The sequence below is a fragment of the Geotrypetes seraphini genome, chromosome 3 (assembly GCF_902459505.1).
Source record: "Geotrypetes seraphini chromosome 3, aGeoSer1.1, whole genome shotgun sequence".
NCBI classification, from domain to species: Eukaryota; Metazoa; Chordata; class Amphibia; order Gymnophiona; family Dermophiidae; genus Geotrypetes; species Geotrypetes seraphini.
In genome coordinates this window covers 112,104,045-112,121,226 of record NC_047086.1, presented here as the reverse complement: position 1 = coordinate 112,121,226, position 17,182 = coordinate 112,104,045, and the positions used below count along the sequence as shown (strand labels likewise).

Genomic DNA, 17,182 nt, shown 5'->3' with positions numbered 1-17,182 from the left:
CTCGCGGGAATTGAGCAGGGCCCGCTGTTCTGCTGCGGGAGATGTAGGAGGGGGGCTGCGGGAAGCATTACTGCTGGCGGCTATAAGCCGAGAGGCGCGAGACGTCAACTGTGGAAGTTGGTCCGCGCGCGCCCCAGCTCGGAGAGAGGAAGCGGAGGAGCGGATGGTAGCTGTAGAGCTTTGGCGGCTTCATACCTGAGACGGGGGAAGAGGAACTTCTTCCTGGCGGGACGGCCGGTGCCACCGTGCTGCTTTTCGAATGGAGAAACTGTGATTTCTTTACTTTTCTTCGGGATACCCAGTTGAAGAGGTGCTGTGGTGACGGACTGAAGCGCCTAGTACTTGCGGGCACAAGCATGGGTAAGAAACATTGGAGACTCCGGTTTTGTGCAGTTAAAACGAGAACGTTACGGTTCCGGCGCTATTAGATGCGCGTGGAAAGAGGCTTGAGAGAGAAAACCATGATTGAGTGTATAGTACTGGTGGTCTTAGGTAATGTTTGGGTGCTGACGTGGGGGTGGGGTGGGGTAAAGGGAGGGAGGAGGAGGATGATAATCGGCCATAGTTACTGTAGCCGCGGAAATTAAAGGGAAATCCTTCTTCCCCCAACGGGAAGGCAAGGCCGTATAGCCACTTTTATTGCAGTGTAGCGAGCCGTCTATTTGAGTGGACGCACAAGGCTCTTGTAGAAGAGGTGAAGTGTTAACTTCGGAGATAAGATGCCTTTAGGAGGAAGCATGTCTTTCAAAGGCAGAGATTGCGATCGTGCCAAGAATGTGTACATTTCCTAGCCCTCTAGAACTCTGTGAACAGCTTTAAGAAATAGTTTACTTAAGTTGAATGTTTGCTGTATGTTATCTGTAACAAAGATTGGACCTAGCCTTCTGTTATGGGTGAAAGGGTAGAGGAACAAGGAAATGCTAGCCCAACATCTTGACCACTCCAGGAGGAGCTCTTTGATCCTTCCTGAGTATTCCTAGACTTTATTTTCTCGAAAATGAAGAACATGCTTTATAAAATTTAAAAACTGGTTTTGATACTTCAAAACTATGACTCAGATCATAATATTTTGGCTGATCAACTCGTCCTGTGTCTGTAATGGTTAGTAGCTCTAGGTGAGTTGACTGAACATATAGGTATGCATAAGAATAGCCTTATTTGGTGAGACCAATGGTCCATCAAGCCCAGTAACCTGTTCTCACAGTGCCCAATCCAGGTCCCTAGTATCTGGCCAAAACCCATTCTACCAATCCAGGGCAAGCAGAGGCTTCCCCCATGTCTTAATAACAGTCCATGGACTTTTCCTCCAGGAAATTGTCCAAACCTGTCTTAAAACCAGCTACATTGTCCGCTCTTACCACAACCTCTAGCAATGCATTATTTCCCTATAAATTCGAGTGTCCCCTAGTCTTTGTAATTTTTGGTGGAGTGAAAAATCGATCCACTTGTACCTGTTCTACTCCACTCAGGATTTTGTAGACTTCAAACACATCTCCCCTCAGCCGTCTCTTTTCCAAGCTGAAAAGCCCTAACTGTTTTAGTCTTTCCTCATATGAGAGGAGTCCCATCCCCTTTACCATCTTGGTCACTCTTCTTTGAACCTTTTCTGGCTCCACTATATCTTTCTTGCGATAAGGATACCAGAATTGAATGCAATACTCCAGATGAGGTTGCACCATGGAGCGATTTGGTCATTATAATATTCTTAGTCTTGTTAACCATTCCTTTTTAAAAAAGTATTATGTAATTTAATCGAATGTCTCCCTAGTCTTTGTAAAAAATTGATCCACTTGTACCCATTCTACTTGACTCAGGATTTTGTAGACCTCAATCATATCTCCCCTCAGCCATCTCTTTTCTAAGCTGAAGAGCCCTAACCTTTTTAGTCTTTCCTCATACGAGAGGAATTCCATCCTCTTTATCAACTTGGTCGCTCTTCTTTGAACCTTTCGAGTGCTGCTGTCTTTCTTGAGATAAGGAAATAGTGGTGTAAATTTTTGTCTGTCTTTTTTTGATGCTCTTGGAAAGTCAGCCAAAATGTTATGAACTGAGCAATAGTTTTGAGGAGTCAGAAACAGTTTTTAAATTTGATAAAGCATGTTCTTAATTTTTGAGAGAATAAGGTGGGATGTACTTGTGATAAAAATTATTGAGTAAATGAGATGATGTATCAGAAGGCTAACTTTTTTTCTTTTGCTAGGCTTTGGAATGAACTGGTCATGACCCAAGAGTGTATTGTCAGGTGTCAAAAGAAAGGGTGGGGCTTGATGTTGAAATTCTACAGTATGAACTTAGGCTAACTAAATCCCTCTTTATATGCTTCATGTGATGGGAGATGTCCTACCGTTAGTTAGGCATGAAATAGAGCAGTGTTATTTCAACTTCTTCAAGCCAAGTACCCCCTAAGCCTAACAAATACCAACTGAGTACCTCTGCTCTGGACTCGTCCCTGACTCCACTCCCATAATAATAGTACTAATTGTAATGCAATTTCTTCCATCCATTTTTCATATACACTCAATATAATCTTATTATCATATATATTTGAATATAAGTCGATCCAAATATAAATCAAGACCCCCATTTCCCTCCAAAAGGAGGAAAAGTGGTTAACTCGAATATAAGTCGGGTGGCTTAATATTGAAGTGCTCTGCCCTGTCAGGCTCTGCAACAAGCCCCTCCCCTCCCCTGCCAGGCACTGCACCCAGCCCCCTTCCTGTCAGGCGAGAATTCGCGGGTGCCAGTCAAGAAGCCACTCAGTGCCGAGTAGGATCACCAAAGCGTGCTTCTGTTCGTTGCTGCTCAGTGGCTGAAGAAACCGGATCTCACGGCAGCTACCACTGACCGGGTTAGCAGCGGGGCAGGAGCGCAGAAAGCTTGCTCCTGCCCATTGCACTTCTGGATCACCAGAGATTGGCAGAGGAGGTTCGAGGGCAGGGAGGGAGGACAGGGTGCAGAGTCTGGCAGCAGCCTGCAATAATTCTGGGAGGGGGGCAATGGCCCCAAATATAAACCAGAACCCCTATTTTGGGGCCAGTTTTTTGGGGCCAAAAAATCCCAGTTTATATTAAAGCATATATGACAGTGTTCTCCCCAGAAATTTTTTCCAGCAGGGTGGCATGAAAAAGTAGCCGGGTGGGGCGGGATGGGGAAATTTGGTGATGGGGAAAATGAAAAGGTCCTTTTACTAAGGCTTGCTAGCCATTTTAACACACGCTAAACGCTAATGTGTCCATTATAGTTTATGGATGCGTTAGCGTTTAGTGTGCGCTAAAACAGATAGCATGCCTTAGTAAAAAGATCACTAAATGTGCACTATTTTTATTAGTTAATTGTTATTAATTATTTTCCAATGCTCAATATGACTTTCTTTTTTAAGGTTTGACACTTAGGCAGTGTTCCAGTAGCAGTTAAGCCACCCTTGAAAAAAAGTAATGCAGATTCTCTTATTCCGAATAACTACTGGCCAGTATCAAACCTTCCATTATTTATTTTCCTATTCAGACACGTACTAATACTTAAAAATAAAAGCAGCAGGGTTGGATTAGATTTATTGCATTTGATATACAGCTTGAATATAGGTATTAAGCAGTTTAACAATACTAAATATAGGCACTGAGCTACTCTCTACCTGTAACAGGCTCACAACCTAAGTAAACATACAAGAGAAGACATTACAGCGATATATAATAAAAGAAAGTACCCCATGGAAGTAAAGAACATTGAAGGCAAAGGAAAAAAAAAATTTAGATCCAAGAAAATGAGTATTATAGTTATATTACCAGTATAAGGAAAGATAGAATAGTTTAACAATCTAAATTTATAAATAAAAATAACAGGAAAACAAAAAAGATTAAAAATTAAACTAAAGTAAACTCTAGGCCAGGGATGACCAATAAGTCGAAGGAGGGAGTGGAAGGACAGAAAGATGTTGGACTTGTGGGAGGAAGAGAGAAAGACAGAGAGGAAGGAAATGAAGGCGGAGTAAGCGATAAGGAGGGGAGATGCTAGAAATGGTGGATCAATGTGAGAGAATTGTCAAGATGAGTGATCAGAATAATGAGTATATGAGGGTAGAAATGTGGTAATGGGAAGCAGATAAAAGGGGATGAGAAATGTGAAAGCTAGGGGATTAGAGAAGGAGATAGAAAGATGATTAGATAAAAAGTGAAAAGGAATAAAGCAATATTTCCTCTAAGCTGTGTGGCTGCACACCTTTTGGTAGCTGCACAGCCAGCACACCAGTACTCTGCTGCTGCTTGTGGCTTTGTGAAGAAAGAAGTGCAGCTGGAAAGGAGGAGAAGGCCTACTTGCAAGTCTTAAGAGCACAGGAACACACCCTTGGGAGGTGGGCACGAACTTGGGACACAGAAGGGAGAGAGAGAGATGCGTTGGGACATAGGAGGGAGGTGGAGGGGTGCATTGAGACACAGAAGGAAGGGAGCATGAACTTGGGACACAGAATGGAGAGAGGGACATATTGGGACACAGAAGGAAGAGAGGGGGCACAAACTTAAGACAAAGTCTGTAAGGAAGGAGGGAGGTGGCACAAACATGGGATACAGAAGGAAGGGAGGGAAGGAGCATGAATTCGGGACAAAGGAAGGAAGGAGGGTGGGAGCATGAACTTGGGACACAGAATGGAGAGAGGGACATGTTGGGACACAGAAGGAAGAGAGGGGACACAAACTTAAGACAAAGTCTGTAAGGAAGGAGGGAGGGGGCACAAACTTGGGATACAGAAGGAAGGGAGGGAAGGGGCATGAACTTGGGACATAGGATGGAAGGGTAGAAGGAAAGAGATGCTGAGGTGGAGGAGGGAAAGAAAGGGAAAATTGTTGAGCATGGGTGTGAGGGAAAGAGATGGTGTACATGGGGAAAGGAAGAAAGAGGAGAATGTTGGGCATAGGAAGAGAATAGTTGGACATGGTTGGAGAGGAGTAAGGTAGAGAGAGATGAGAGGGAGAAATGTTAGATGTAGTGGTGGAGAGGGAACAGTGGGACAGATGCAAGAGGGAAGAATGTTGGACCTGGTGGTGGAGGGAATGGAGGAAGAAATGTTGCATGGTTCTGGAGAGGGGTAATAGAAGGAGAAATGTTGGGCATGGGGCTGGTAGGCAGGGGCAAAAGATGCTGCACACAGTTTGGGGGGGATGAGAAAGGGAGAAATGTTGGATGTGGCAGTAGAAGGAGTTGGAAGCGCCGTGACTTTTTTGCCTCATTAGGCATAGGTCAGCGATGGAGGGAAGCTTACAACTTGCTTCGGGCCTTCCTCGTTGCCGGGTCCTGCCTTCGCAGAAACAGAAAGTAGGCAGGACCCGGCAGCGAGGAAGGCCCGAAGCATGTTGTAAGCTTCTATCTGCCATTGACCAGTCAGTCTCCTGCCTTAGCCCATAGCGAACTCATGCTTCGGGGTTCTAAGGTGTGCGTCCCTTCTCTTCTCACCCCCCCTCCCCCGACGTAAGCTCCGGTTTCGGAGGGAAGAGAAGGGAAGCTGGCACGCACACCTTAGAGCCCCGAAGCATGAGTTTGCATCCCCAAGCTGGTGAGAGATGGTTTTTTGGGGGGATTTTTTTTATGTTGAGCGGCGGCAGCAGCAGGATTCCCTATAGATGACAGCTAGGCGGTCATTTAAATTAGCTGGGCGGAGCGCCTGGCTAAAAGGCCCTGTGGAGAACACTGTATGATAATACATAATGGTAACCACAAAATGTTTAAAAAACACAAAGCACAGTGTACACAGAGAAAATGTTAATAATCATTTATATTCTTTCTTTTTGAAAGAGTTCAAGGAAGATGACTTTAAAATATACAATGTCACCTCAGTAACAACTATAGAAAAATAGACAAATATAGTGCAAAATATAGAGAGCAGATATAAATTCTCAAAACTGACACATTTTGATCACTAGATTGAAAATAAAATCATTTTTCTTACCTTCATTGACTGGTGATTTCATGATGCACTTCCTTCTGACTGTGCATCCAATATTTCTTTATTTCTGTCTCCTGCATGCTTCCTCTCCTCTGAATCTCATTCCGTTCCCCAACCAAAATCTCTCTCTGTCCTTCCATGAGTCCAACTCTACTTCCTCTCTCCTCCACTCCTATTGGCAACATGTCTCTCTCTCTTTCTCTCTCACTGTCCATCTGTCTTGAGAGATCCAGGCATCTCTCTCACCCCCTCTACTGCCACATCCAACATTTCTCCCTATCTCATCCCCCAGATCATGTGCAGCATTTTTCATCACTGCCCACCAGCCCCATGACCATTTCAACTTTTATCACCCCTCTCCAACACCATGCCACATTTCCCCCACCATCACTATGTCCAACATTCCTCCCCCTTGCATCCCCTTCAATCTGTCCCTCTCCACCACCATATCCAACATTTCTTCCTCTCATCCTTCTATTTCCCATGCACCTCTACCTCACTCCTCTCTCTCTATGCCCAATTTTCCTTTCTTCCTTGCCCCATATCCACCATCTCTCACTCACACACTCATGCCCAACAATTCTCCCTTTCTGTTCCCTCCCTCCTATGTCCCAACTTAGTGCCCCCTTCTTTCCTCCCTTCTGTGTCCCATGTTCATACCCCCTCTCTTCCTTCTGTGTTGAGTTTGTGCCCCCTCCCTGCTTTCCAGCCTTTCTCCCAAAATTAAGTTGTATGATGGGGATCACTCCCTGCTTGCCTGCCTGCCCGCCCGCCACCCCTTCTCCCCTTCCCCCCCGAAGCCGACCCAGTTACTTGTTGGAGTTGTGCTCGCTCCCTCCGCCCCCAGCGAACTCCGTGCAGGAACGACACGAACAGCAATTCACACTCTGTGTGTGGCTGGCACTCAAGCCTTCCCTCTGATGTCAGCTCTGATGTTGGAGAGGTTTCTGGGTCAGCTACTTAGTTGAAGCCTTCCCTCTGATGTCAACTGTGATATTGGAGAGGAGGCTTCCGGGACAGCTACTTACGTGCAGCTTGTGAGTTGCTGCCTGCGGCGTCCCTGCATGGAGTTTGCTGGGGGTGGAGGGAGCGAGTGTGGCTCCAACAAGTAACTGGATCGGCTTGAGAGGGGGGAATGCAGGCAGGGAGGGAGAGATCCCCCAGCAGTGGCTTCAGCAGTGGGGGCAGGTAGGGATCCCTTGCAGCAGCGGCTTCTACTGACGGGCAGGGAATATCTGTGGCTGCCAGGCCGCCTACCCCCAACAAGAGGCCTACGTACCCCTAAGGTTACGTGTACTGCATGTTGAGAAACACTGAAATAGAGTATGATATATTGACAGGAAAAAACAGTTTTTTTATTTGTGTGTGTTTGTATACATGTATATGTGTGTGGAGGGGCCTTAGGTGCTTGGGTCAATCAGGCCCTAGGATCCTATGGGTTGAGCAGGGGAGGGGAAGGCCCGCCTCATTTGGACAGAAGCGGGCCTGCTGGCCGGACGGTGCGAAGACCTGTCCGGCCAACTTGCAGGTAAGCCCGAGGGGGGTGCCGGTGGGGGGGGTTGTTGGGGGGATCCAGCAGGAGGGGTTAGGCACCCTCATGCCGGCGATCTTCAGGGGGGGCGTTGGGGGGGGTCTAGCAGGAGGGGTTGGGCACTCTCCTGCTGGCGATCTTTGTGGATGCCGTTGGGGGGAATGGGGAGGGCAGTTAGGGCATTTTGTTTGGGGAGGTCGTTGGGGGGGTCCGGCAGGAGGGTTTGGGTACCCTCCTGCCGGCGATCTTCGGGGGGGGGGGGTTCTATTGGCAGGAGGGGTTGGGCACTCTCCGGCCGCAATCGTGGGGGTGGGTGGGGAGGGGAATAAGTATAGCTGCTGCTTCTAAACAAATCCGATTCTGTAACCGGTGTCTGCAACATGGACGTCGGTTGCAGAATCGGGTTTACTTTGGGCGGGTTTTGTTCCGATTCTGTATACAGAATCCGGGCCTTAGTGCTTTTGAATTTCTTAAAGTATCGTATACAGATTTTCCATTATCTTTCTTCTGTGTATGATTCCTATTTACAAGCTCTAGGCAGGGTTACTAGGAAAGATACATTGTAGAACAGGGCATCCTCTGTCCATGAGAGTTGCATTCCAGTCCAGTTTTCAGGATTTCCCTAATGAATATGCATGAGATATATTGCATGCACTGCTCCATTGTATGCAAAAAGATCTCATGCATTCATTGTGGAAAACCTGACCTGGTGAGGGCCAACTTGGCTAAACAACTCGTAAGAAGATAGTATATGCTTACCTTTTTGTTTCTATAAAATCACCAAGAGTATCAGCTAGCTAGCATACATTGTTTTTTTTATGTATGTACTGTATGTAGTAGTTTTTTTTTTTTTTTTACAATGCTACAATTTTAAAACTTCTAGTTCTGATTGCTTTTTTTCTGTATGAGGTAGTAAATAATTTTATAAGAGCAGTTTATCTTTCAGAAATTTACCCCCTCCCTTTTACAAAACCGTAGCGCAGTTTTTAGCGCTGGCTGCAGTGGTAACAGCTCCAACGCTCATAGGAATTCAGCTTGCACTAAAAACCACACTGGTTTTGCAAAGGAGGGAAGGGGTTATTGAAGAAAAGGGTACATTTATAAGCTACTATTTATCTTTGGGAACAGCTCTCCATTAGGTCAAAATAACAATTTATATAGCAGGAAACCTTGAAAAATAGTATTGTACTTTTATTTTTATTTCCACATCCATATGGAACATTTGAGTGTATGCCCACTCTCTCCTGCTGCCTGGAGGGGGGTGTGGAAGCGCGTTTGGGTCCATATGCATTTCTTTTCTTTTAAACACAATACAAAGACATCTGCTATATACATTTCCCAAAGCTAACATATTTTAGTCAATAAATTCAGTTTTTTACCTTTGTTGTCTGGAAACTTATTTTTCCATCAAGTTGGTCCTAGTTTCGTTTTTCCGCTTTTCCATCTGTAAATTCTTCTGTTGCTGTCCATTGGTTCCTTCTACCATAGTCCAGCATTTGTCCCTTTCTCATCTTTCGTGCCAGCCCACCAGCCCATGCTCAACATTTCTCCTTCTGTTCTATCACACCTCTCTAGCACCATGCCACATCTCTCCCTCCATTCCCTTCACCACTATGTCCAACATTCCTCCCTCTTGTTCCCTTTCCACCACATTTCTCACTCTCATCTTTCTCTTCCTTATCATCTGTACCTCCCTCCCTTCCTATGACCAAATATTCTCCTCTTTCTTCCATTCCCCGTATGTACACAACCATCTCTCTTTCCCGCTCACTGACACACCCACACCCAATTCTCCCTTTCTTTTCCCTCCTCCACCTCAGCATCTCTTTCCTCCATCCTCTCTTCTAAGTTCATGCCTTCTGTGTCCAAAAATGCACTCCCTCCCACTCCTTCATTCAAGTCCAGGTAACAGCAGGGGTTGGAGGCAGCCTGCAGCACGCCATATGTAACCGACCCAGAAGTCTTCCCCCGAAGTCAGAGTTGACGTCAGAGGAAAGGCTTCGCATCAGTCTGGCGGCGGCTGAGGTGTCAGGAGGGAGGGGGTAGATACTGGATGTAGGAGGTGAGCGGAGACAGACTGTAGATAGAAAGGGGGAGGGATCAGATATGCTGGATGAAAGGGGAAAGATAACAGACAAGCTGGAATGCCTGGGGAGAGAGAAAAAGACAGATAATGGATGTAAAGAAAAGGGGAGGGGAGGAAGACATTGAATGGAAGGGAGGATAGGGGGAGGATGCGGATGGAAGGGAGGAAAGAGAAAGATGGGGCAGACACTGAATAGAAGGGAGAGAAAGAGAAATGAAGCAGATGCTGGGCTGAAAGGAGGGAGAGAGAGATGGGCAGATGCTGGATGGTAGGGTGAGAGAGAAGGGTGGATGATGGATGGGGTGACAGGGGGCAGAAAGGAGGAAAAGAGGAGAAAGATCAGATGCTGGCCAGAAGCAAGAGAGAGAGGGGCAGATGCTGAATGGAAAGAGGGGGAGGGGCAGATGCTGGATGGAAAGGAGAAAGAGAGAGAGGACAGATGCTGGATGGAAATGGAAGAGAGGGAAGATGCTGGAGAGAAAAGAGAGAGAGAAAGGACAAATGCTGGATAGAAGGGGAGCAGAGAGAGAGAGGGAAATGCTGAATGATGGGAGAGAAAGATGATAGAATTAGTGACAGACTAGGAAATAAGAAGTGGAATAAGAGAGCCAGAGTGAGGAAAGAAATGGAAAGTTTTGGTAGTCAGAGCAGACCATTCAAGCTCACGGGGCTTCAGAAAGCTGGATCATTCTGGTAGCGGCATGGCAGTTTTCATCTTCGCTTGCTGCAGTCAAGATCCCGGGTCGCAGCTCCTTGCTGGGTTTTTGAACTTCGGCTCAGCAGCCCTTGGCATCCACCGATCCCTGCTCAGCTTTGAGCCACAGATCGCAGCTTGTGCAGCAGAACCGGGCCCGGCGAAGTTAGCGCATTTCGGGTTTGTTCCTGGGGGGGGGAGGAGGATGACTGTCTGCCCACTCTAGCCTGCACGTGACACCTCCCCACGAATCAGCAACAGTCTGTCACGTAGGCATGGAGCTCTGCACATGGGCACACAGAGTCTGTGTGCCTATGTGCTGAGATAACTGCCTACGTGACAGAGACTGTTGCTGCTGATTCATTGGGACTTGGGAGCTCAGCTCGGCGCTCGACCCGGACCGGAAATTGCCTGCCCTCCGGCCCGACACCCTCCCCCCCTTACATAAAAGTTGCGAGCAGGAGGAGTGGTCAGGCCCTCCTACTGGCCTCCCTCCTGCCACCGGCACAGCCCACCCCCGGGCCTGGCCGGCCAGACCCATCCCCCTCCTCGTACCTTTAAAAATGTTAGGAACAGGAGGGGTGCCCAGTCCCTCCTGCTCCTTAGGCCTCCAGTGATCTGATCTTTGGAAGCAGAAGGAAGCATAAAGTCCTCCTGCTGCTCTGGCAGGCCGTGATGCAATATCGGCCTTAGGCCACACCCTGGCACATCATGTGATGCATGGGGAGGGTCTAAGGCCCTGATTGGCTGAGATGCCTCATGCTCCTCCCTTGGGAGGGGCCTGGGGCGCCTCAGCCAATCAGGGACTTCCTTAGGGAGGAGTCTAAGGAAGTCCCTGATTGGCTATCACCTCAGCCAATCAGGGCCTTAGGCCCCTCCCCGTGCATCACATGATGCGCCAGGGTGTGGCCTAAGGCTGATATTGCATCACGACCTGGCAGAGCAGCAGGAGGACTTTACGCTTCCTCCTGTTCCCGAAGATCAGATCACTGGAGGCCTAAGGAGCAGGCGGGACTGGGCACTCCTCCTGCTCCCAACATTTTTAAAGGTACGGGGAGAGGGGTGGGCCCGGCCGGGAACCAGGAGGGTGCGTCTCTTGGATGGCAGGAGGGCATTAGTATCCCTCCTGCCATTTGTTTTTTAGGGTGGGGGAATAGTAGAGATGGCAGGAGGGAGTGGAAACTCTCCTGCCTTAATTTTAAAAGCGGTGTCGTGTTTTTTTTTTTTTTTGGTTCGGGGAGGGAGAGGGGAAGTGGCACTTGTCAGGAGAGGGAGTGGGGGGGGGGTTATTTTTTTTTTAAATCGGGCTGAAATTTTGCGTGTGTAAAACACACAAACTATCTGCCCGATTTAAAAAAAGTTTAAAAAGCTGGCAGAAGCCCTAACAGCAGTGACAGGAGGCTGCTTCTCCTGTCACTACTGTCAGGGCTCTAGCGATCTGTGCAGTCAGTTGAGGGCATGCCTCCGATCCCACCCATTTGCATACAGATGGTTGGTGAATCGGTCGGCCTGCCTCCAATCGCACACGGATCAGAGGATTAGTGAATCTAGCCTTAGCCTTTGAGAGACTATCTATCTTATCTATCCTATTTTATTCGAATATAAGTCGAGACCCCCATTTTTCCCCCCCAAAAGGAGGAAAATGGTTGACTCGAATATAAGATGGAAGCTTAATATTCAAGTGCCATACTCTACCAGGATCTGCATCCAGTGTCCCCTCCCTCACGCCCTTCCCTGCTAGTCTGCACCCATCCCCCTTCCTTCCCTGCAAGGCTATGCAGCCAGCCCCCTTCCCTACCTGGCTACGCAGCCAGCCCCCCTCACTATTTGCCAGGATCTGCACCCAGGATCCCTTCCCTGCCAGTCTGCACCCAGCCCCCTTCCTTCCCTGTTTTCAAGTTTCTGAACCAAGCCCTCCTCACTACTTGCCAGGTTCTGCAGCCAGCCCTCCTCACTATTTGCCAGGCTCTGCACCCTGTCCCCCCTCCCTGCCAGGCTCTGCACCATGTCCACCTTCCTGCCCTGTACCCTCTTCTCCCTCTGGTGGTAGGCCAGGACAGGAGGGATCCCTCCCGTCTCCCTTCTCGGCCGATACAATATTTTTTTATCCCCTGCGTATCTCTTCTCTTATCCCTGGTGGTCCAGCAGTATATGGGCAGGAGCAAACTTTCTGCGCTCCTGCCCTGTGCCCCTCCTTCTGGCCTTCTGATCTTGCAGCCAGTGGCGCACCGGCACGCAGGAGTCAGCTTCTTGACCTCCTACCTGACCCTGTGCTGCTCACTGAATGGCTACCGCCAGTTCTCATAAGTCTCGCGAGAACTGGCGGCAACCATTCAACAAGCGGCGCAGGGCCAGGCGGGAGCTTAAAAATCTGGCTCCTGCGTGCTGTTGTGCCGCTGGCCTTGAGATCTGGAGAATATAGGACGAGACCCCCATTTTTGGGCCATTTTTTGCATATTATATACTGATGTGTCCAGAATTTTATGCTCTATCACCCTGTGCATTTTAAAATGATTTAGGACTTCAAATTTAAGACTTGTAACGCATAAACTGCAGAAAGTCAAAAAATGTCAATATTTCGTAAATGGATTACATTAGCTTTCAATACGTACTAAGTTTATTTGTATTTTAACTATTATCCCCTTTGAAGAGGAGGTAGCCCTGAAAAGGGCTGGTTGTTTTCTGCTATTCTAATAATGTATGGGACAGCCTTTGTTCTTGATAACAAGCTTGCAGGGTTGAGACATGAAGTGAACCAATTTTCGAAGTTCATCTGGCTGTACAACATGGTTCCGAGCATTAATCAGTGCTTCAATCAACTCGACCTTTGTTTTTGGGTGTTTTCTGAACACCTTGACAGCAAGATTATTCTACAAATTCTCAATTGGATTGAGATCTGGTGACTGCCCTGGCCATTCCAGTCGCTGAATATGGCTCAATGTCATCCACTTTGTCACCATCTTTGCCTGATGACAGGGTGTATTGTTATCCTGGAAGTGGAAGTCACCCTGGAAGAGACTCCTTGCAGACGGAACCATTACGTTTTGCAGAGTGGAGAGATACTTGGCACCATGATAATAATAATAATAATAATTTTATTCTTATATACTGCCAAAGCCATATAAGTTCGAGGTGGTTTACAGCAAGAGGCGCTGTACAATCATCGAAGAGGTTACAATCAAAGTCAGCAATACAATCTTACATAATAAAGAATATGAAAGCTAAAAGGTTCATAGGGTTACAGTAGGCATGTTTAGGGGCAGAGTTGGCCTTAGGCATTACTAATCACCATTGCACAATGAATCTAAGCGTCAGGAATATAGGCCTGGCCTACATTACCAGCACTAGGGTTATCACATTTTGCATCTGGTAAAAGAGGACGTGCCATCAATCGCCTGAAAATGTCCAATGCCATTGGCTGACATACAGTCCCAGACCATGATTTTTGTCAGATGTTAACAGTCAAGTCCAGGCACTGTGGTTTGAAAGCATCATTCTAAATCGTCTTACAAACGTGTTGCACTGACCTCCTAACACACAGAAAGTACTCTTATTCCTTCAGGGATTCAAAACAAAGTTGGACAAGTTCCTGCTAAACTGGAACGTACGCAGATGAGGCTGGACTCATTTAGAGCACTGGTCTTTGACCTGGGGGCCGCCGCATGAGCGGACTGCTGGGCACGATGGACCACTGGTCTGACCCAGCAGCAGCAATTCTTATGTTCCCACACTTCTAGAGTCCACATGCTGTACTTTCTTGTCCACTCAATCCATCGCTTTCTTTGCCATCAGCTTCTTTCTTGCTCTACAGCAGTGGTCTCAAACTCAAACCCTTAGTGGGGCCACATTTTGGATTTGTAGGTACTTGGAGGGCCGCAGAAAAAATAGTTAATGTCTTATTAAAGAAATGACAACTTTGCATGAGGTAAAACTCTTTATAGTTTATAAATCTTTCCTTTAACAGTTAAAGGAAAGATTTATAAACTATAAAGAGTTTTACCTTATGCAAAATTGTCATTAACTATTTTATCCCAGGACAAGCAGGCATGATATTCTCACATGTGGGTGACGTCATCTACGGAGCCCCGATGCGGACAGCTTTTTCATGCAAACTTGATTGAAGATTTAAAGTTTGCTCTGCTGCTCCACGCATGCGTGCCTTCCTGCTCCACTAGAGGGCGCATCTCCCCCTCGTGGTCTCCAGTTCAAATTTTTCCGCTGAGCCTAGAAGTCGTTTTTTTCCAGGCTCTGCCCCAACTGCCTTCTAGCACCGCGATTTTCTTTTTTGTTTTGTCGATTAAGTCGCTGTGCGCAAATTTTTTTCTTTTTCTTTCCTGTTCTTGCTTTGTTTCGCGACCCAGAGGCTTCTGGGCCGCCATGGCCGCGTGGCTATTCGAGCCGCGGACAGTTTCTTTTTCTATGTCCTGGCCTCAGACCAGCTTTAAAAAGTGCACCTGGTGCGAGCGGCTCCTTTCCATCACAGACCCGCATCGCCGGTGCATCCTCTGCCTGGGGGCCGCCCATCCAACCGACTCCTGCCCCCAGTGCGCTACTTTTCAGAACCGGGCCCTCCGTCGAAGAAAAGCCCACATGGCGGACCTTTTCACCGCCGACTAACCCACTACCTCGGCCTCGAGGTCAGCTTCGACCCCGGCCTTGACCTCGGCCCCGAATGCCTCGGCATCACCTCGAGACTCGACCCCGAAGACCTCGGGACAGCAAAAAGCCTCGGCCCCGGGTAAGTCTCCTCTTCCTTCTTCAGGTTCCGCACCAGCGAAGAAGCCAGCCTCAGGGACACCGGTGACGCATGGTGGAAGCCCCATGCTTTCAGCCCCGGCGAAGCCTGCCAAGCCTTCGGGCCGTGCCTCCACCACACGGGAATACTCTGACACGAGATCGCCCTCGGTGGAGTGCACCGAGGCATCGGACATGCCCTCGATGCTGTCCGTGCCCGTTTTCCAGGACCTACTCCGGGCGATGATCTCGTCGGAGCTGTCCACTGCACTGGCCCATCTACAACCGGCCCCGACCTCGACCTCGCGTGCGCCGGACCAGCCTGAGCCTCGCGTCGAGCCTCCTCGGGGCAAAGTGCGCCAGCTTCGCCACATTCCATCCTCCTCAGATTCCTCGCCGAGGCGCCCGAGACGCTCTCCCTCCACGGACCGCCGTGGGGCAAAGCGTCGCGCTAAGACAACCGAAACCTCGAACCGCCGTACCTCTAAGAAGGCCCGGAGTTCTCCCACACTACGAGGCCGTTCACCGACGCCCCGTACAGGACCGCTGAAGGTGACTGAGTTATCGCTCTCCAACCCTCACATCCTCCTAACTCCCCCTCGGACCGGGGCCCCGAGCCGAGGTCCCAGGCTTTCGCCGAGGGAGTCCGGGTTGAGGTCACCGATTCGACATTGATCGGTACCCCGTACCCCGGCATCGTCTCCGAGGGGCTCCTCGAGACGACGTAGGTCCTCGACCCCGGAACACTGCCACAGTGTTTCCCCGGTCTCGGAGCGCGGGTCAGAGCATGAACCTTGATACTCGAGGGAAGCCTCCCCGTCCTTCTCCGCCCGACGGAGGTCTCGTTCACCGTCCCCACACGGGGCCCCGGGAACGTCTCGCCCCTCCTTCATTCGCTTTGTCCAGGACATGGGCCACGCTCTGGACTTAGACCTCCAGTCTGACTCAAGATACTCTAAAGAGTACCTGGCGGAACTAGATTTACCGTCACCGCCCAGAGAGTCCCTCCGCTTACCTCCCAATCCGGTACTCCAACAGGCTTTCTTCAGGAATCTGGAGACCCCCTATATGGTAATAGCTGTCCCCTCCAAAATGGAGTCCAAATACCGTACAGTACCATACCCCGGATTTGAGCAACCACAGCTTTCCCACCAGTCGCTGTTGGTAGAATCTTCCCTGAAAAAGGCTCACCCCTCCCGGGTCTCAGCGGCGGTCCCCCCGGGTCGAGAGGGTACAGAAGACTGTACCAGAACTCTATGATGGCCTCTAGGGTACAAAGTTACACTTTCACCTTCACGTCCTACTTGAAACACCTCATTGGACTGTTTGGAGCCTTTGCGACCGACCTGCCGGCCTCACGCCAAGGAGCTTTTAACCTGCTCCTGGAGGTTTTCTCCAACCTACGACTCCATCTATTCCACGCGGCCTATGATGGCTTCGAACTTTCCTCCAGAGTGGCAGCCTTCGCTATCGCCATGCGCCGCCTAGCCTGGTTACGCCTCGTCGACATGGACCCCAACTTACAGGACCGGTTGGCTAACCTCCCCTGCGTGGGCAAATACCTTTTTGATGACACTATCGAGGCAGCTACGAAACGCCTTTACATTACATTACATTAGGGATTTCTATTCCGCCTGTGCCTTGCGGTTCTAGGCGGATTACAATAAAGATGATATCTGGGCATTTCCAGTAGAATTACATTACAGGAGAAGAGTAGATTACAAGTAACAGTGAAGAGTTACAATACATTCAATATTGCAGCAGATGTAACATAGCCACGGATTACAATAAAGAAGATATCTGGGCGTTTCCAGTAGAATTACATTACAGGAGAAGAGATAATTACAGTTTATATTGAAGAATTATAGTACATTCAATATCACAGGAGATGTTACATAGCAATTGAGTCAATTTACTACTGGTGGAGAATAAGGAATTACAATATGTTCATGATTACAAAAGATGTTACATGAGCTGAGTCAAGTTTCTTCGGATGGAGAGTAGCATCATATGCCTATAAGCGGAGGTGTATTTATTGTTTTGATGATTGCATGATGTTGGTTAATTAATGTTAATGATATGGACAGTAGGGGTGTTTAGTTTGGGTTGGATAAAGAGATTCTATTCCCAAGGAATTGATTGGGAACTCATTAGATGGCGGTTTAGATTGATGGGAGATATTTTTTGAACAGTAGTGTTTTT

General features: G+C 48.4%; 1 protein-coding gene across 3 annotated transcripts in view; it reads left to right on the top strand.

Annotated features, from left to right (window-relative positions):
* The first annotated feature begins 237 nt into the window (after positions 1–237).
* The window catches only part of CD2AP (CD2 associated protein), a 372,249-nt gene continuing 355,304 nt past the window's right edge, over positions 238–17,182 (top strand). For all 3 annotated transcript variants that reach the window (XM_033938468.1, XM_033938469.1, XM_033938467.1), the window contains exon 1: positions 238–360. In XM_033938468.1, coding sequence (XP_033794359.1) covers positions 357–360 — 4 coding nt within the window. In that variant the 5' untranslated portion in view covers positions 238–356. The remainder of the gene's footprint in view (positions 361–17,182) is intronic.